Raw genomic sequence first — 20,940 nt, 5'->3', positions numbered from 1 at the left:
AACACTGGCTCAATGGTTGCCAAGAGTTCTCACACAAAATCTGGTTGGAGGCTAGTCACCCAAGGGGTCATAACAGGGACCAACACTTTCGGACATCTTCATTAGTAATCCAGATGATGGCATAGAGCACACCATCAGCAAGTTCACAGATTATAAAAAACTGGGAGGAGCATCTGATAGATGGGTTGTGCTGTTATTCAGAGACATTGCATGGGCTGGAGAATTTGTATGAGAGAAATGAACAAGGAGAAATACAAAGGGCTGGGGAGGAAAAAATCCAGGCACCAGTACATTCTAGGGGCCAGCTGGCTGGAGAACAGCTCTGTAGAGAAGGACCTGAGGGTCTTGTTGAACAACAAGCTGACCATAAGCCCACAGTGTAACCTCATGACAAAGGTGACAAGCAGCCTCATGGGCCACATTAGTAAGTTCACTGAAAGCATGCAGAGGAAGGTGATCATTTCTCAGCACTGGCAAGGCCATACCTTGAGTAATGAGTCCAGTTCTGGGTTCCCCTGTGCAAGAAAGGGACTTATTTGAATGAGTCCAAGAAAAGTCCATAAAGACAATGAAGGGACCGAAACATCTCTTACATAAGGAGAAGCTGAGAGCTCAGGCTGTTCACTCTGGAGAAGAGAAGGCTTAGGCAGACCTTATTAATACGTAAAAATGCCTGATGGGAGAGAATGAAGAAGATAGAGCCAAGCTCTTCTCAGTGGTGCCCAAAGACAGGGCAAGAGGCCACAAGACGAGCAAAAAATGATGGAATTCCATGTGAACACAAGAAAACACCATTTTACTGTGCAGAGAGGTTGTAGAGTCTCCATTCCTGAAGATATTCATTATCAGACTGGACATGGTCCAGAGCAAGGTCAGCCCTAGCTGACCTTTGAGCAGGGGTATGGATTAGATGGTGTCAAAAGTTCCCTTGCAAATTCAACTGTTCTGTGAGATTCTGTATGAAAGAGGATTAATGGCTAATGTTCTTCAAGATAATGCATAGGCTTACTTATTCAACTCAAACTTTGAATTATCATGCTTGTTACCATATTTATTTTAAAAGAGGCAAAATATCTCACCAATATGCAGAAGAAGAGGATGCAAGTGCACAGTGAAAGTGAAGTAGTGAAAGCCATCATGTGAAGACATGCCTGGAACACTTGCCTGATACACAATTTAGCATTACTTGCACACAAGCTTCTAGGAGTCTTAGCTTCAAGATCAACAAAGTTCTACATGTGCAATAGAATCATCCTTCATTTATTGATCTTGTTTCCTTTTTCTTGCCTAAAAACTTAACATATAAGTGTAGAAAAATAAATTCCTTTTCATGTAAATTGGATACACCTAAGTTGGAAGCAAAGTATCTCATTCTCATTTTTTTCATAAGATTTTAACTTCAGCAATCCGAAGACTTTATAATCCAAGTCCACATTAGTTAAAAATGCAGTTTACTCATTCTTGAATGTAAAACATTAAATAGACAGTACTAGTAGACAATAAACAGTACTTTTAACAACATGATTCTTGTTTCCCCTCAGAAGGCAGACAGGGATATATCTAATAATTAATTTCATGGTTATCCCAATTATATCACTTATTTCTGAAGACACAGGCCCTAATTTAACAACAAATCAAAGGTTGCTTGTAAAAATAAATGTATTAGTCTTCTTCTGGCATTTTTTCCTGCGTCTCCTGTAACAAATTCATTGTTCAGTATGACAAAAGTACTTGTTTTCTTTGTTTTCTGTTTTCTTTCTTCTTCTATATAACAATACTGCTGTCTTGCCATTGATTAAAATACCAAGCCTTTTTTATTTCAGCCTCTGTTCTTCAGTCCTTCACATACACTGACAATGGTTTCATCTCCCTTCATTCCGTTGGAAATAGTCCTTGATTAATTTCTGATGCCCTTTCTTACTGTGCCTCTTGCAACTTACCTTCTGGATATTTCTGTGCTGAACCTTCTGCCACTCTCCATTTCAATTCTAACACTGGGTTCCTTTCACCCTGCGTTACAAATATGCCCCAAAGGCCTTGGCAGCTTCTCTTAGGCTCTTCCTGTCAAGGTTCATTTTAAGGTGAGCTACTGAAATTAGTGATATTTTTGGCATGAACTTTGAGGACCTTGGGAACTTATATTCAACATCATAGTCTGTGAAAGCACTTTCATAGTATGACCTAAATTTCTTTTTCATTTCCTGATTCTTCTGCAGTTAAATGTCTGATGTATTTCCATGACCCTTCAACTAAATAACGAATACCTGAACATGCATGCAGTTCCAGAATACAGATCTTGGAGAGACAAAAGACAACAGAATAGTGACAAACATGTCCTGAGTCACTGCAGTAAGCTAAAAGAAAATAGTCACAACCTTTACTCCCTCAGTAAAGGTTTGAAGAAGACAGATAAGTTTGTTTGACTTTCTTTACCTTTTTGTCTGAATGTTTATTTGACATACAGTTCTGTCTCTTCATTTTCAGTTTGCTCCTTCAGATATTTCCAAATATTTCCTAGTGGATGAGCTGTTAGCAAATTTTATTATGACAAGAGCTTGCTTGCTTCTTCTAAGAGAGGGAAGTTTTGTTCTCTTTCTATAAACTGTCTTGCATTTCCCCAAAACTCCTTTGAGCCATGCATATCAACCAATTTTTTTTTTTGTGCATGTGTGTGTATGTGTGTGAATGTAATGGACACAGACACATAGGGAGGAAGGGATTCAGTAAATGCCAGATCTCATGCAAGGTACCTCATAAGAATTTGCAGAGACTAGGGAAAGTTAGGTGAGAAATCTACTCTTTCTATGACCATACAGTATGAGAGCAGGTCCCCTTATGAAATGGCGACATGAGACAACTTGTAATAGTTAATCCTGTACCTGAAAATATGCAGTTGCAGCTTTGAGCCTACAATTTGTAACCATTTAACCCACTCCTGAAAACAGGAAGAACTGATAAGCATGGAAGTTATTACCACATAGTTTTTATTAATTATCAAATAATAGTGATAATCTTTCCAAATTTATCTTCATTATAAATAGAGAAGCCTAATCTAAATGTATATATCTATTCTTTTCATTACATAGTTTCATGGAGTTGTTTTTAAAGATTATTTCATTGAGAAAGAAAAGCTAAACCGCAGTGATAATCCCATATACAAACAGCCCATTTCCAATCATACCTGTGATCATACTTGATATGATTAATGGCAGAATTATGAGTTTGAGCATTCTCATCAGCACCTCCCCAGGAAAGGAAAAGTAGAATTTATCCAGGTTAGACAGCTTGCCGTATTCTCGTACCAGCATGCCAATTCCAATACCTAAAAAACACATAAAACATGACAAAATTTAGCAGTAATTTTAAGAGACATGTAGGGAAAAGGAAAAAAGGTAAAAGAAAAAGAACACAAAAAGAAAAAAAAAGGAAGAAATAGACATATTTTTACACCTGTGGCGAAACTTCTGCAACAATTGCAGATATTTCGTTTGGGCATTCCTTTTCTGTACTATATATTGATGACAGTAACAGTATGAAACACATATAATTGTGAAGTTGGATGACTTTTTAGATGTCTTTGGAAAAACCTTGATTATACTTCTGATTATCAGTCCAGTCCAGCATTGACACTCTACCTTCTTTCTCTAGCTCTCAAAAATCCCTAACTAGCATTTATAAATAGTATAATACATAAACCTTATTGCACATTTAAGAAATAAAGTGATAAAATATATTGAATAATATCTGTTGGTGAAAATACATCTAATCAGCAGCAATACTTTCAGTAATTGACCCTTGACATCATCAGAAAAGAGTGTGACTACAATCACTAAATTGAGTTAATTATTTCCAGGAAATTGACCAATGAAAATACCATTCAGTATACTTCACACTCATTCCTCTGCATGACCAGAGGAATCTACAAAATACCAAACTATCAGGAGAATCACTAGAACCATAGAATCACAGAATAGTTTGAGCTGGAAGGAACCTTTAAACGTCATCTAGTCCAACTCCCCTGCAATGAACAGGGACATCTACTGCTAGATCAAGTTGCTCAGAGCCCGACCAGCATGACCTTGAATGTCTCCAAGGATAATGCTTCCACGTCTCTGAGCAACCTGTTCCAATGTTTCATCACCGTTACTGTATTTTTTTTCTTATATCCAATCTAAACCTCCCCTCTCTTAGTTAGAAACCATTTCCCTTGTCCTATCATAACAGACCCTGCTAAAGAGTCCATCCCCTTCCATTGGATACTGAAAGGCCAATATCACATCTCTCCAGAGCCTTCTCTTCTCGAGGCTGAACAGCCCCAGCTCTCACAGCCTGTCTTCACAGGGCAGGTATTTCATCCCTTGGGTCATTTTTGTGACCCTCCTCTGGACATGCTCCAATAGATCCATGTCTCCCCCGTACTGAGGACTTCACATCTGGACTCCAGGTCAGGTCTTACCAGCACAGAGTAGAGAGACAGGATCACCACTCTCGACCTGCTGACTATGCTTTGTTTGCTGCAGCCTAGGATACAGTTGGCCTTCCGGGCTGTGAGGGCACATTGCTGGCTCATGTCCAGCCCACCATCCACCAGTACCCGAAAGTCCTTTTTGGCAGGGCTTTGCTCCATCCTTTTGTCCCCCAGCTTGTACTGATAGAGCGGGTTGCCACGACCGATGTACAAGACCGTGCACTTGGCTTTGTTGAACCACATGAGGTTCACTTGGGCACACTGCTTGAGCCTGTCTAAGTCTCTCTGGATGGCATCTCAACCCTGAGGCATGTCAACTGCACAACACAGCTTGGTGTAATCTGGAAATAAATATATTTCCAGTTTAGAGAGAAAGATGTTACAGGGAACTTTGTCAAAGGCCAGATTTATGGTTGTCTCTTCCCTTGTACACTGACACAGTTAAACCATCATAAAAAAACAATAGGTTCGACAGGCAGGACCTGGCCATGGTGAAGCCATGTTGGTTATCCTGCATCACCTCCCTCCTTCCATGTTCCTTAGTATAACTTCCAGGAGAATCTGCTTCATGGTCTTCCACTGCACAGAGGTGAGGCTAAGAGGTCAGTAGTTTCCTTGGTCATCTTTTCTGGGCATGATATTCCCTTTTTTTCCAGTCATGAGGGAGTTCACCTGATCACCATGTCTTTCCAAGTATCATCAAGAGAGTCTTGGAGACTACATCAGCCTATTTCATCATCAGTGGTGATGATTCAGCCATGATATAAGGCTCCTTTTTACCTCCTCTCATCTTTGAATTAAATTAATTAACAAATAATTCTAGCTGTTGAGACAAACCATGGGTAAGAATTCTATTAAAATAAAATAAATCATAGCCTTAAAGATGAATTTCTTTGTCTGACAGGTAAAACCTTTACTTTCCATTTCAACATGAGCTAAAAAAGTGAAAAGAACTGGTACAGGAAATATGTTCAACGGCATTCAGGAAGCATTACTACTGTTGCTTCCATAAGTAATTGCAGGTGCATATTCTGAAGATACTCCTGAATTTATGATTTTGCATTGCACTTTAATGGATTATATTTTGCTTGCTTACTCTTTATCCATTCTTCTCATTTTCCTTCTCTGGTTTCACAGAAATAAATAACAGTTTACACAAGTGTTTGCCTTCAGCATCTTAGATCCTATCTCTACTACAGACTTTTTTTTAAAAAAAAAGAAACATCAGTATCACACATGAACTTTGAAATGCTATAGTCCTGGGTAAACAGAATATTAAGAGATCCAATTTCTAACTCGATGATTCAATGAGCAACAAAGCCACTTCAAAGCTTTCACAACCCACTGAGTGCTGAAAGATTTTATTCACATGAATAACCTCAATTAAGTTATTAACAGTTTCACTGAAGTTAATGTAATTGTTTACAGTCCCTTTTTATTTTAATGACATCAGTGATGTGTATTTTGCAGCACAAAAGCTCAAGTACTTTCAGCCTATCTTTACCAGCCTCACAGACCCATGTAAACTTGCAGTGTCCAATAACACTGCTAGTGCCCAAGCCAAAAATACCTCTTCCCTCAGTTTTATTCTAATGCTACACAAGGCATTTAAGTTAGGTATTACACAAGAAGCTGGCATAGAGTAAACAGGCTTACAGGATAGGTCTCTCATTTTAAGTGATTGAAATTGTGGAGGCAAACAAAACCAAAAACTCATTTGCCAGAGACAGATTTAGGCAAATTCATAGATAACTGGTCTGTATTGTTGGTACTGAAGAAAATGGACAGAGATCCTATATCTGTCAGAGAAGAAAATCATTAACATTCTCACCTGTAAAGTAGGGATTTTTGAAAAAATCCTTCCTAAAGATTCATCATGGGGGTGTTTTGTGCTAGATTTGTTCTGCTATCTGCAAGTTAGTTGACTAAAAAATGTAAACTAGCTACTTTCACAGAATTTGTCTCTGATAGCAGAAAAAAGACAATGAACCATCTTTTCTCTGCACTTGCATTTGCAGAAACAAGCTGAATGAAAACAGGAAAATTATAAGCTACCAACTCTCTAATGTTAAGAAGGAGAAAGAAAACAGAAATGTTAACCTTTCCAGGCAAATACGCCCCTCTAAGCAACTATTAACATTTCTGACATAGGTTTTATCTGTATCACAGAACACAGACAACTTAAACTCCTTGCAACATCTTCAATCTTAATAGTCTTGAAGATGTTTGCAATATTATGTAAATGCCCTTCATCAATGAATGATAAGACACAATGATCTCTACTTCTAACCTAGAGGCTAAACTAGATGTGTTGAAAATAATTAGTCTACACTTGAGATAGGCCCAAGTAAGATTAGCCAGCTTGTAAAATGATTACACATATTGAAGTTGCTAAGGCTTTGATCTTGCAAATACCAGTGTAAATAGCTGAACACAAGCATACGAGCATTCTTTGCGTCTACAGACTATTCGTGTGATTGATAGGCATATGCTTAAATTGCAGCAATACTAGACAGTATAATTGTTAAAAGTTGTGCAATTCCATTTTACGATAGGGTACAGGGCATTCTACCTCACATACAAGATACAGCTTTAAAAGGCTGTTGTACAGATGATACTGCATTTCTGAAGCATGCAAGAGATCTTCCTTTCATATATCTTTAAACAAAATAAACAATATTTCCATGCCCCATAACAAGATCACAGACATTTAATTGTACCAGCCTCATTCTAATGCCAGACTCCCCCACTCCTGCTCTGATCCTGCTAAGATAATGATGCAAAAGACCCTTGATGCTAGACATATTCCTCACAGAGCAATAATGACGGACATCCACAATGTATTGTTCATGACAGAAACAGGAAAGTCTAGCCAAAAAGAGTCAGAATTATGCCCTCAACAGAAGTGTTGGTCTGAAGAGAGGAATTTCACCAGTCCTGTGCATAATTGTACACTGGAGGTGTCCCAGTAATAACTCAGATGACTCGGTTGTGCGTGGCTTCAGGGGAGATCCTTCATGTTTTCTGAGCAGGATCAAAGGAAGGGAATTATTTGTGATTCACTACACTTTGAAAGAAAATTTAAAGAGGCAACATGTTCTGTTCCCTTCTTTCAGCCAGGAGTGTTAGTCTGAGCAAGTGTGACCAGATCATTTTCTAACCATGTTGCTTTCCTTCCAAGCAGCAACTATTATGTTTCATGAGCTGGAAAGTTTGATCATTTATCAGGATTACTAGAAGACAGAAAGTTTCACCCTCATTTTCATTCTTCAGAGCCCTCTTTTCTAATTCTTTGGATTTCACTATAAAACCATTACCATTTCATGTCCTCTCAAAATTATAGTGGGATTCTTGAAGCTTTTTGCTTATATTTTTATCTGTTCAATATATTTTTGGAAAGGGTATTATTTACCTAGTGGCAGTAACATAGAACAGACTTCCTCAAAAAAAAAAAAAAAAAAAAAATTACAAATTGGCGTTATTGCTCTCATTTCATTGTTAATGCTGTTCTTTTATCAGACACAGCAATCATATTCATACTAACATGTGTAGCACTACAAAATACAATAAAATGTAACTAAACCTTTAAGTGGACCTAGCATCTGTCATCTGTTATCCCCATTTAGCATGAGAATAAAGGAAGAAACTTTTTTTGGTAGCAGTAACAAGAGATGCTTAGTAAGCAGAATGGATTTGTTTGCATACTGAAAACAGATGAGTATAGAACTTTTTGATCTTCATCTCAATAACTAAGTCAATAGAATTTTCTTCACAGGAATTATAACAAACAAAAGAATTTTGAGCCAGCAGAAATGTATTTCACATGGTCACCACTGCTTTTAACATCACAATGATTACAGCAGCTCTGAGCAAGTGAAGATCAAAGTCTTGTAAAATGTCACACTTCACCATTTGTGAATATAATTCTTGTAGGTGTAATCAGTTCTAATAACCACAAAACACCCTGCAGCAGGCAACACCTCTACTATTTGTTACAATGTTTCCTTTCTTTCTATTTTTATCTTTTACATTTATGGAATAATTTACTTCTTCATTTCTAAAGTATAGTACATCACTTCCCTGTTGTGTTACTCGATGCCCTGTTTTCAGCTTCCCTTCCTAGTAGCTGGTATGGTGCTGCGTTTTTGACGTAGGATGAGAACAGTGCTGATAACACATCGATCTTTTAGTTACTGCAGAGCTTACACCCTCCTGACAGTAGGGGGCTGGATGTTCACAAGTTGCTGGGAGGAAGCAGAACCAGGACAGATGGCCTAAACCAACCAAAGGAATATTACGCACCATATGGTGGCACGGTGAACAATAAAACTGGGGTAGCTGGCTGCACGGGCTGCCTGTGCTTGGGGACCAGCTGACCATCAATCAGTGAATGGTAATCTGGTAAAACGTATCTTGGAAGATCACTAAGTTGTAGGTTTGGCTACATTTGGACATCAGGTGAAAACTCATTTATCGCCACCTGACCTACAGCTAAAATATGTCTTTTTCCAAACTACTGTTGTTTCTGAAACTTTCTGTAAGGAAAAATGCATATTGTTTGCATTGGAACAACTACAGAACTACTACATTTCTCTTTAAGTAGTATGCTGCAGATCATTACATAGGCTCGGAAATGAATAATAAAAGAAATATACCTTTTAAAAAATTTTAATAATCTCTGGACTCATCGCTAGCACACATAGCGAACATCGCAGATAGTATTACAGTTACAGTAAACTTGTCAAAGTGTGTTGTCCTCTCAGGAGCCACGTGAGCAACCAAATGTGGAGACTATTTACAATTTTTTCTGCATTACAGGCAGAGATGGCTAAATCTTGAGGGTATTTCTGCATAAAAATGTGGGGTCAATGCAAGTCATATCCTGCATCTAAAAGCTCAGAACCACTGAAGTAGTTAAAACAGACCAGGACATGTACTACAGAGTGCCTGTAGTTAACTGCTTTATATAATTTTCACTAAGGGTTAGATAGTCTTCACAACATAGTTATACCTTGGAGAACAAGACAACATGACACTTCTTGGATTTACTTTCTTCACTTTCTCTCACAGGTCAAACAACTTATGGCTTAGAAAGAAGTAACTGATGCTCATACAAAGATATGCCTAGTCCTATTTCTAACTGAAAGAGAATATAAGCTAGAATTTGATAACGATCAACAGGATTCCCTAAAATGTTATTTGCATTCATAGATGATAACCTTGACATAGTGTTGAATGATGTTAATTGGCAGGGAGTTATCACTCTACAAGTATGGAGTGACTCCACAGAAAATGCAAATAATCTTCATCACTACTATGTTTATTATGGGAAGGTTCCTTAGGAATGAACCATAAAGAAGATAAGGAAAGCAAATCCAGTTTGTATTATTGGAGAACAGCCAGTCATTTTGTAAATGACCTACTCTGAATTACACCATGTTCCTCTCTGAATATAGAATCATAAAATCATAGAATCATTTGAGTTGGAAGGGACCTTTTAAAGTAATCTAGACTAACTCCCCTGCAAAACAGGCACATCCATAGCTAGATTGGGTTGCTCTGTGCCCTGTCCAGCCTGATCTTGAATGTCTCCAAAGATGGGGCATTCACAGCCTCTCTCAACAACTTATTCCAGTGCTTCATTACCCTCCCTGTAAAAATTCTTTCCTTATATTCAATCTAAATCTCCCATTTTTTTAAAACGTTGTCCTTGTCCTATCACAACAGACCCTTCCTACTTCATCCTTATCGCTCCCCTCTAAAGAATGAAAGGCCACTATCAGGCCTCCCTGAAGCCTTCTCTTTTCCAGGCTGAACTGTCCCAACTCTCTCAGCCTGTCCTTGTACAAGAGGTGCTCCATCCTTTAGATCATTTTTGTGGCCCTTCTCTGGACACACTACAGTAGGTCCATGTCTCTCCTTTACTGAGAGACATCTGGATACAGAGAGAAGGATGTTATGGGAGACTACACCAAAAGCCTTACTTGAAATCCAAACAGATTACATCAGTGGCTCTCCTGTTGTCCACTGATACAGTTACATGACCACAGAAGACCACAAGGTTGGTCAGGCAGGACTTGTCCTTGGTGAAGCCAAGCTGGTTGTTTCATATCAGTCGAAGACACAGTGCTACTCTTTCCTGTTTCCACATAATTTTGGCATGTAGGAACTCATTTTAGTGGAGTAGAGTTGGTGATTCTACCCAATACTGATAAGATAGTGGGGGAATTATGGGCATTTAACTCTGATAATGGCACTGAAAGATTTAAAAAAATGCAGACAAGTGTCATGCATCAATTCTGATATTATTTAATTGTTCTGTAGCAACAGGGATTGTGTTATCAACAAAATGATTAAGCTCTTCATATTTTCACGTTTTGCTGTTAAAAGGACAAACCAAAACACTGTTATTTATATCACACTCGTGGGTCTTAATTGGGTTATCTTTATAGCAGATGATTCATAGGACACAAAAGGCTGGCAAAGAAAGTTCACTGATTTGATTTGAAACACAGTACAAAACATTCAGTACAAACACATCAACTTGCAGTCCATGCAAGCAAAATATTTGCAGTCTGTGACACAGTCCAAGTCCTTTACAAATATTTTATTACATGCATTTTGTTTCTGCTCTCTCTATAGAGTTTCCATAATATTACCAGCTATCTCTTACCTACAACAGAGCACACAGTGCCAACTTCATTACTTTAAAATGGAGGGTGGAGAATATTACCATAAACCTATTAATTCATCTCTCTTTTGATTACTTTTAACTTTTTGTAATGTTATGCTGTTTCTCATTTTACTTTACAACTAACATTCTAATAAAGATAGCGATGTTGACTGAAAAAAAAATAAGTACTCTTAGAAAAGTACAGGCAACTACTGAGGTAGGATTTAGAGTTGCTGAGGCTTAATTGTACGGCAACAAATCTTAACTCTCCGAATGCTGCTGTTGCGAAGGCTACTGGCTTAATTACAAATACAAGCAAAGAAAAGTCCTCTCAGGAAACCTTCTAGAAGAATACGGTTCCAAAATGGGATCTTGGTCTACTGAAAAATATTTAGTAGGAAAGTATTGGAGGAAGCCGTTGTGAGACTCTGCTGGGTCTTCTTGCTGATTAACCTGCTATGGGTGCAGCAGCTGTAAATTCCTTCATGCAAATGACAGAATGTCATCTGACTGCAGAATGAGGAAAGTTCAGGTGGACTGTAAATCTCTACAATGGACCCGTAGGAATGAAGTAGATGGAGTACTTGCCAGAGGGCAATAACCAGCTTCTCTACTGTGGCGTATCTCCCCACTATTCACAGCAAGTAGGAAGATCTCTGTAACGAGCAAAGTTATGAAACTTCTATTTTCTTTTCCACAGGAACCTGAGGTCGGGCCAGTGATAACATTGACCAGCCTCTCCACACTGCAGACCTACAAAGGAGCCACCACACCATTAGTCAAATCAAGGATGTTTATTTTGAGGGCACTTCATTCAACCAGGAAAAGGAAAACAAAATCACAAAAGACTGGCTATTAAGTGACTAGAGTTCTACAGAACCAGTGTAGCCACAGGACTGCAACATTAAAACTGCAAAGCACTATGATAACCAAAAAGTCCCCATTTACCTCAATATATCCTAGGTGAATTTCATGTACACATATCTTCCAAATATTTTCAATATGCAGATGTAGTTTATATTTGAGAAAGCCATAATAAAACAATACAATTGAAGGAAAGAAAAAACTTTAAAATGGTGCTTTATTTCTGTAGTATCCTAGTGAGAACTGCCTTACAGAAGTTAACTACCCAAACAGTCCATTAACATATAGAAGAAATATGGAGAAGTGTTATGAATAATCCATTTCATATAAATACTGAATACTTTGAGGTGGACTAGATGACCTCCAAAGTCCCCTCCAACTCCCTTGCAATAAACAGGGACATCTACAGGCCTTACTGAAATACAGATAGATGACATCAGTGACTCCTCCCATGTTCACTATCCTTAAGAAATTGTGGAACATCACTAGGTTGGTCAGGCAGGACTTGACTTTGGTGAACTCACGCCAATTGTTTTGAATCACCTCCCTCTCTTCCATGTAACTGAGCATATCTTCCAGGATAATCTGTTCCATGTTCTTATCATGTCTTCTCATATCATAGATAGCAGCTTGGTGACTACATCAGCCAGTTCCCTCAGGACTCTAAGACGCATTTCATTGGGACCCACAGACTTATGGATGTTCAGGTTACTTAGGCAGTTATGAACATGATCTCCTCTTACAGTGGGAAGACTAAGGCAAAAAAGTTGTTGAGTACCTCAGCCTTTTCCTTGCCCGTAGTTACCAGTCCCACTCTGTTGCCCGGTATGCCTTCTTGGACTTTCCTTTTTCTGGAAGAAAAGCAGAAGTTTTTCTTGTTCATCTTCTCTCCTCTTGCCAAGTTCAGTTCCACTTGGGCTTTCCTGACCCCATCCCTACACAGACTAGAAACATCCCTGTACTCCTGGAACACCTGCCCTTGCTTCCACTGCCTATGTGTTTTCTTCTTGCTCTCCAGTTTGACCAGCATGCATGAATTCAGCCACACTGGTCTCTTGTCTGCCTTTCCTGACCTCCTACACCTGTGATGGAGAGCTTTTGTGCACTATGGAAAGTCTCCTTAAAGATCTGCCAACCCTGCTCTGCTCGCCTCTCCTTGAGGACAACTTTCCAAGGGGCTATGTTGACTAACTCACTGAAGGGATGGAATTTGGCGTTCTTAAAATTTAGCATCCTGATTTTACTCTTTGCCTGTCCCATTTCCCTCAGGAGTGTAAACTCCACCACTGCATGATCGCTACAGCCCAGGTAATCTCATGTGACCAAGCAGTTCACTTGAGTTGGTGAGCAGCAGGTCCATTACTGCATCCCACTGGTGGGGTTGTCTATTGCTTGGCTCAATAAGTTATCCTCAGTATATTCCAGGATCCTCCTGGATTGCCTACAACTCACTGTGGTATTTTTCCAGCAGATGTCAGGCTGTTTGAAGTCCCCAGGAGGATGAGAGCCTGCAAACACAATGTCTGCTGTAGCTGGAGGAAGAAGGCTTCATCAGCAGGCTCCACTTGATCAGGTGGCCTGTAGCCTCCACCAACCACAAGGCTCCTTTTGTTGCTTCGGTCTCTAACTCTCATTCATAAGCTTTCATCTTCCTTGTAGCCATTCTTCAGGGACAGCTCTTCAAACTCTACTCCTTTCTCGATGTAGAGGGTAATTCCCCTTTCCCTCCTTCCTGACCTGTCCCTTCTGAATAGCTTGTAGCCATCAATAGCCACACTCCAGTTATGGGAATCATCCCACCAGGTTTTAGTGACAGCAACATTAGGGTTTTGAAGTAGCATGATGGTTTCCAGCTCCTCCTGTTTGTTTCCAGAGCTGCATGCATTGATGTAGAGGCACTTCAGCTGGGCAGCCCACCTTGTCACCTTCCTAGAGGATAACTCTATTTCCTTTGAAGTATTTCCCTTTAGTTTCCGTATTGCCTTCTGTTGTCTTAGGGGTCCCTGGCTCCTTGTCTTGATTAGTTGTTAATTCTCTTGAGATAATGAGGCTGTAATAGAAATACAATTTAGCTCTGTCATAACTTTTCAACCAATTTGGTGACTCACTAAATATGTGAGGTTTATTACAGTATTTACTATCCTGACATAATAAATTCCTCACTCTTTCTTGTAATAACTAAGTGATCTTCTTTACTCTTTCCATAATATTTGTCAACTCTGCCGAAGATACTTCAGCACGTTCACACACTTTGTATACCCCGAGAGTTACAAGCTCAATGGAGCACATCAGGAAACATAAATCTTCATTTAAGACCACTAAAACACTAAGAAATGAAATGGTTTGCTGGATTCTGCCTCCTGCTATAGCTTCTGTTTTAAACTGTGGTGAAAGTACAGTAAGTAGGACTGACTGTTCTATCTGTTCTCTTACTGGGAGGGCAGTGGAATGATTCTGACTGTCATAAATCAACATAAGCTGCTAGAAAGGCAATTCAGTGGTACTCAAGAGAGAAAGGTAGGGGCATTCAGAAATATCATTATTCAGAAACTCATGAAGACACCGAAGTATTGAGATATCAGAGATATGACCTAGAAAGTTAGTTCATATTATGCAGGGCCAGGTTGGTTGTTATTCCAAAAACACTGAAGAAATGATAACTGGGTATTTTGAAATATATTGTGAAAATAATTAGGGTTAGATTATTTAAATTCCATGGAAATTGTAAACGTGTCACATTTAGTCTTCTGACATGCTATCAGGTTCTTGTGGAATGAACAATACTCGAAACAAGAGTTAGACAGAAAAATAGCAGGAAAAAAAAGCAGGCATTCTGTAAAATTTGTCTCCTGTAAAAGAAACAGATTTGCAATAGTACAAAATGTTGTTTGTGAGTAACCTCAACATTGCCTGTTCATGAGATATATTATGAAACACTGTTTTTAAATTTGGTAAAGATATAAATAGAAAACAAAAAATATATTCCTGTAATGAAATGGTAGTATTTTCCCATGAATAATATTGAGAAATCAGAAATAAGAAATCATATGTTGATATTAGTAGTGGTGTTATTGCCTCAAATGGAAAGGCATATTTCACTTACTTTATTAGCTTTAACTTCGGGGCTTTGTAGACTGCAAACTGACCAGAAGCTCACCCCTTCCAAAGCTTCCTTTGTTTAAATGCTCAGCTTTTAGAGACAGCTTCACTTCACACACATGAAGTAAAATATAAGCTTTATGTTGAAATAACATAAAAAACATAGACGATAGGAAAATACTCTACATGCTAAAAGAAGGAGTGAAAGTTGTATTTGTTTTTCTTAGAGGCAGATTGGGAGTTGTTAATTGTTAGGTTACAGAAGAGACACAGTGCTCAGATGTAGTTATTTTCACTTTCATTTGTTAGCTGATTTTCTGATCTCAAGAGTGTTTTTGCTCTTCAGTAGTATGTAAAACTCTTAGATGAAACCACTGACCATTCTGCATTTTACTTTTTGCTTTAAAAATTAAGTTCAGATATTCTTGCGGAATAACTGGGCTTCTCACATTTCTGAACCAAACCGCATAAAGTGTAATAGAGAAGAAGAAGTAGATGACCATTACAATTGCCTAGAGAGGAATAAAATGTTGCAAGCATCATCTGTGCTGCTCTAAATTGCAGCAGGAAAAAAAAGTCTCCTGTTCACACTAACAGTTCATGCAGAATGCCTGGTCTTCATCTGTTATAAATTTCAACCTAATAAAACACTATGTTTCAGAATGTAAGAAAGAAATCAGATGTCTGCTGTGCATCTATACTTGTCAGAAACCAACAGGATGGTAGCTCCTTTGCTTTAGTATATTCCCTTAATTTATATTTTTCTTCTATGCACAAAACAGTTCTGTCTTTGCTAGAGTAGCCCAAGAGTCAGTTAATCTGCTTCATCATTTTTAACAGACACTGTATTGTGTAAGCAGAGAGAAACAGTACAGTAGAAAGCCCAATCTAACCTAACAGGCCACTTTTTTTGTTTGTTTGTTTTTGTTTTTGTTTTGGTAAAGGTATGAGGAGATGAAATGAGTGAAGCATTACTCCATTTTCAGAATAAGGCTTTTATTTTTAAATTACACCTGTGCTAGAGACAGAAGCAGCTTATTAAGAGAAATTGAAAGATTTTATAGGTTTATGAGGTTCAGAGCTTCTGAGCTACATTTGTACATGAAACTTCTCATCCTGAGGAATACAGTGTGGTCTCTGCATTTAGAATGGTCTTCCACGTGCAAGAGGACATCAACAGTGTGATACGTTACTAATTATTCTGTTCTTGTCTTCACTCCAGCAGGCCTCCTAGTAATGCTAGTATGTGCAGATACAGATGACTTTTAAACAAACTAGTGTTTTTTAAAGTAACTGTCACATTCCTTTGCATCTGATTACAGCCTACTCCTAGTTACAGTTAGCAGGTATAACCTGCTAACCAGACGGTGTTGTTCCTTCATTTGTTTTTAACAGAAACCTTTTAATGAAAAAAATATTACTATAGGGAGATACTCATACTATAAGATAATATAATCATTTTAATTAAAATGAGAAAAATTTTGACATATAGGCCATTAGGGTGATATCATAAAGATGTAAGAGGTGGATGCTGTACCATCAAGTGATGAAAAAAAGCATAGTGACATGACTCAAATTTTCTGCAGTACTTATGGTACAAATCGGAACAATGTATATTTCAAACTCTCTCTTAAATGCAGGCAGAAATGGAGGTGGGATGCTAGACACAATCTTCCAGTATGGGAGCTACACAAACAAGGCATCTGAGCTGCAGAAACTGACTAAGCTTCCCTGCCTTTTCAGAGGTGCAAAAGCAGATACTCGGGCATGCTTCTGATGCTCACCGACCTCTTCCCTCTCTCAATCACTTTATCTCTGCCTAAAGCCACCACGTCCTGATTCCCAACTTCTGCAGCTCTGCGTTTCGACCGTTCTGCGGACGGCCCCTTCCCGAGAATTCAGCTACCATGGACAGCTCCCGGATCTCCTGCGTCCTCTCCTCCAGACAGTGCCATCCAGTTACCTCCACATGGCGGTGACAAAAACCTTGGCTCGTTACTGCAACTCAGCGTTTAATTCTACAGTACTCGTCACTCACACTTCAATTTTCTCTTTAAAAAAAAAAAAAAAACAAAAAAACTGTTCTGGCGAAAAATTGCTCAGGAATACATACTACTAGGCTATGATCCACAGACTAATGAATCAATATTTACACATCAGACTTTTTTTTATCTTTATGACTGGTTTGGTAGTGTTTCAGCAGTGTCCTCTTGGAAACAAAGTGATGATAAAAAATAGATGAGAATCTTATGAAGTGTGACTTAAACTATCCCTTTTCAATTGTCCTTTGAAAACCTGTTTCAGGGTGAGTAAATTTCAGGGATATTTATGTTTTACTCGATTTACTTGATTGTACAAACTGGAAGCAATATAACTTTCTTTATTAAAGGAAGCCTTGAAGTATCTGACTTGTAAATTGCTTTTGCTAGCTCAACTGCCTTGGATTCAATAATGCCAACAGAACAAAAAGACATAAGACATCTCTCCTTTCCAGTTAGCTACATGAGGCTGCTACTCTGCTGCACCTCTCCATCTGACTCCTAGAAAAGGTGAATGAGACAGAAAAGGTGCAGGTGAGCCCAGCCTTCATCCCTGAGTCACCAGTCAACAAAGAGGACCCAGTGCATACCTCAGGTATGTACTAAGAACGAAAGAGCATCTGAGATCCAGTACTTAGGCAGATCTCTCAATGAAATTATACAAATCCTTGAATTATAGGAGTCTCAGAATTAACCATGAATCTGAAATTCAGTCAATTTCAAACTCCAAACATGACTTCAGAGGCCCTCCTTAATTAGTTTGGTGGTCTGAAACAGAATTTCTACTAAGGTAAGAGAAATACACAATCAAGTTTCAAGTGGTATTTTCGTTGAGTAATATATTTAGGTGTTTTCACCAAAAAGATGTGACATTGTTAAGATATTTTCTGTACAGACTTTAAATCATTTCCCCCTGCACATTGCTTTGTAAAATAAAGTCCAGTGTTTTCAAAAATGCAAATGGTATGCATACAGTCAAATGTTTCAAATGTAATTACAACATAACTATTCCTAAAGGAAGAGCTGTTTGGAGTTAGGAAAGGTCACTGTCTCTTCAGAGATGAGAAAAAAAAGTAATCAGGAAAATTTTTCAGCATAGGAAGGCTTCTAGCAAAGACAGGCATACCTTACTAGGATGCTGAGCATGATGTCATCAAAGTGCTGGACTATCAGACACTTTTGCAGTACAGTTGGACAGCTTTTGCATTACACTTACACAGTATGGTATGTCTGGTATCTCCAGTCCTCACTGATACATACTTTTTTGAAAAGTCTGAACATATTTTCTGCTTTCAAAATGATAAGTTATACTCCTCTGCCTATGAATCTATTTGCTCCAAATTACAATGACCAGTAAACCTCAAAGCAATTTCTCAATGCATATTAAAAAAGAATAAGTATGTAATTAGAACATGTTTGTGGACTCTGAGTATATTATAAACCCTGAAGTCGTAAAAGGCAACATGTAAAGCAATTCAGCCATCTTTATAAGGATTTAATTTATTTCACATCTCAGAAATACTGAAAATACAACAGACACACAGCTCATTGCAAAATGTAATTTGTCCCAGAAGTCAAATAATTAATTTTTATTTATTTATTTATTATTAAGTAGAAACTTACTCCACCATATTATAAAGCTCCCTTAAGTTCCGGACTATAATTATGGTGTAGCAGGTAAAAAAGCTCAAAGACACTGTACAAACGTGGCTGGCCATCACTATGTCATGACAAATGCCCATTGGGTATTAGTGAGATTAGAAGCAAGCTGTCGCCAGAGTTCCCACATTGCCAAGCTCTGTGGTATTCAGCTTGATACTCTACCCACACCCACTCTACATGGTTAGAGGCAAATACTTCCTGTCTACTTCATTAACTGGGAAAAAAACATGTAAGCTCATAGAAAAGTACCTGGCAGGAGCATGTGAAAAGGTAACTGTACACACAAAAACACACACGGAAACATCTCCAGTTGTTACAGACAGATTTCCAGTGTAATCTTTGCACTTGGTATACAGAACTTACAGATATCCTTCCACTCACTAAAGACACGAAAGTAAATAGAGGTCTTTCAAATACTGAATGTGTGGAGGAAAACATATGTATACACATATATACATCTCTCATCATAGCTTATAAAAGGCTGAGTGGAATTCCTAAACAATAACTCTCTCCTGAACAAACACACACAGAAATTGATACATTCCAGACAGAATCCTAATCAGAAAAACATCACCTGAAAGAGAAGCATCCAAAACCATCAAGTGCCATTAATGAAGCATCTAAAGCAGCCCTTCCCCACCGAAGCAATTATGTAAAGGAAAGTCTCCTTAGCATGAAAATCATGACCAGAAGGTAACAAAAAAGGTGTGTGGCTTACGCCCTAAGGAAAAGTCTCTCTGGCCTAGTCATTTTTGGGCCCTTTTGCCCATCTACTGATCAGACAGCATTCAACTTACTCCCCTTTCAGAAACTTGACAGCAAGCTGAGGAGTAATCCTATCTTTAAAATGGCATCCCAGAGAACTTCACTGTGAGCTGTGTGCCACTGTCAAACTTTTCTGGCCACTCAGGCCACCCTGAAGCAGTCACAATACTTTCCTGCAGCAGCTCCAATTGCAGCAAGGCTCCCACCTGCACCAAACTGAAGGCACTGTCAGCCCAGCTGTACACCATGTGTCCAGCTGGCTCTTCGTGGGCAGTCCCCATTCACAGGCCTTCAGCTTTCTTTGACACTCACAACCATGCTCACAAGGCCAGTGTGCCTTCTGTCACTCTAGCTGTGCAAAGGCAGCCCAAGGCTCAGACCGGCACAGGCCTGTTGAGGAGCCTCACAGCACCTCAGCACGAAGAGTTCCCATTTTTCCAGCGGTGTAGTGCTCTTGTGGGTTTTCCTAACACAATTTTAACCTGCTAGTCACCAGACTTTGTGACGAGTACTGCCTATGGCAGATGGAGGCACGGGAACCAGGCCCAGTCTGCCACCGCGGCGCCCTGTACTGCAGACCTATTCTCCATAGTCACGGCTACACTGAGCCCCGGCCGCACCGCACCTCAGCCCGCCTGGCACCTCGCCGCCAAGGGAGATTTTCATGCCTGCCCTTAGAACCGTCAGTGTCGGCCGCGGCGAGGGCCGAGGGGCCGCCGCCCCACGCCGCGCGCTGTCCAGCCCCTCGGCCGCGGAGCGCTTCTCGCTGGCACCGCTCGAGCTCTGGCCTGGCTCGCTCCGGGTAGGGCCGGGCTGGGGACGACGGCACCGCGCTCCCTCTCACCCTCACTCTCTCCCCTCCTTCCCTCACTTACCCAGCAGCACGGCGACCACCGTGCTAAGCAGGAGCCAGTTCTTCCTCAGGAAGCCCGGGGAGCTGCATCCCTTCCTGCCCGCCTTCACCATGGTGGCGGCAGTGAGAGGGTCGCCGGGCGTGGGGCGCGCCAAGACGCGCCGTTCCAAGCCGAACCGGGGTTCTCCGCGCTTACAGCGGGGAGGCGGAGACGGGGCGCTCACCTGGCAACAGGAGCCCGGCCCACGGCCCGCCCACAGCCTGCTCGCGCTGCTGCCCGCCCCCTGCCACTCTGCCACTCTGCCTGCCCTGCTGCCCCGCTACCCACTTGGTTGGGCCGCGGAGTGACGGGTGTCTCGCCCGTCCCTTCCAGGGCGCGGGGAGGGCAGAGCAGACAGCCGGGGCCAACGCCTAGCCCGCGGGGTCGCTGGCCGCTGCCCTGTCCCTCTCTGACCCCGCAGCGCAGAGCGAGGCCTCCCTCGCAAAGGGCAAAGAGGAGGGCGAGCCGCCGCGCACG

General features: G+C 40.1%; 1 protein-coding gene across 3 annotated transcripts in view; it reads right to left on the bottom strand.

Annotated features, from left to right (window-relative positions):
- SLC1A1 (solute carrier family 1 member 1) overlaps positions 1-20,674 on the bottom strand; it is a 69,784-nt gene extending 49,110 nt beyond the window's left edge. The window contains exons 1-2 of one of the 3 annotated variants that reach the window (XM_021381066.1): positions 20,446-20,674; positions 3,182-3,322 (exon numbers count right to left, since the gene is read on the bottom strand). In XM_021381066.1, the coding sequence (XP_021236741.1) occupies positions 3,182-3,322; positions 20,446-20,536 (232 nt within the window). In that variant the 5' untranslated portion in view covers positions 20,537-20,674. Of the gene's footprint in view, positions 1-3,181; positions 3,323-4,456; positions 4,509-20,445 lie in introns of those variants that run through there. The other 2 variants (XM_021381065.1, XM_021381068.1) reach the window with 2 other exon arrangements.

The sequence above is a fragment of the Numida meleagris genome, chromosome Z, assembly GCF_002078875.1.
Source record: "Numida meleagris isolate 19003 breed g44 Domestic line chromosome Z, NumMel1.0, whole genome shotgun sequence".
Lineage (NCBI taxonomy): Eukaryota > Metazoa > Chordata > Aves > Galliformes > Numididae > Numida > Numida meleagris.
This window is presented reverse-complemented; position numbering and strand designations above follow the sequence as displayed.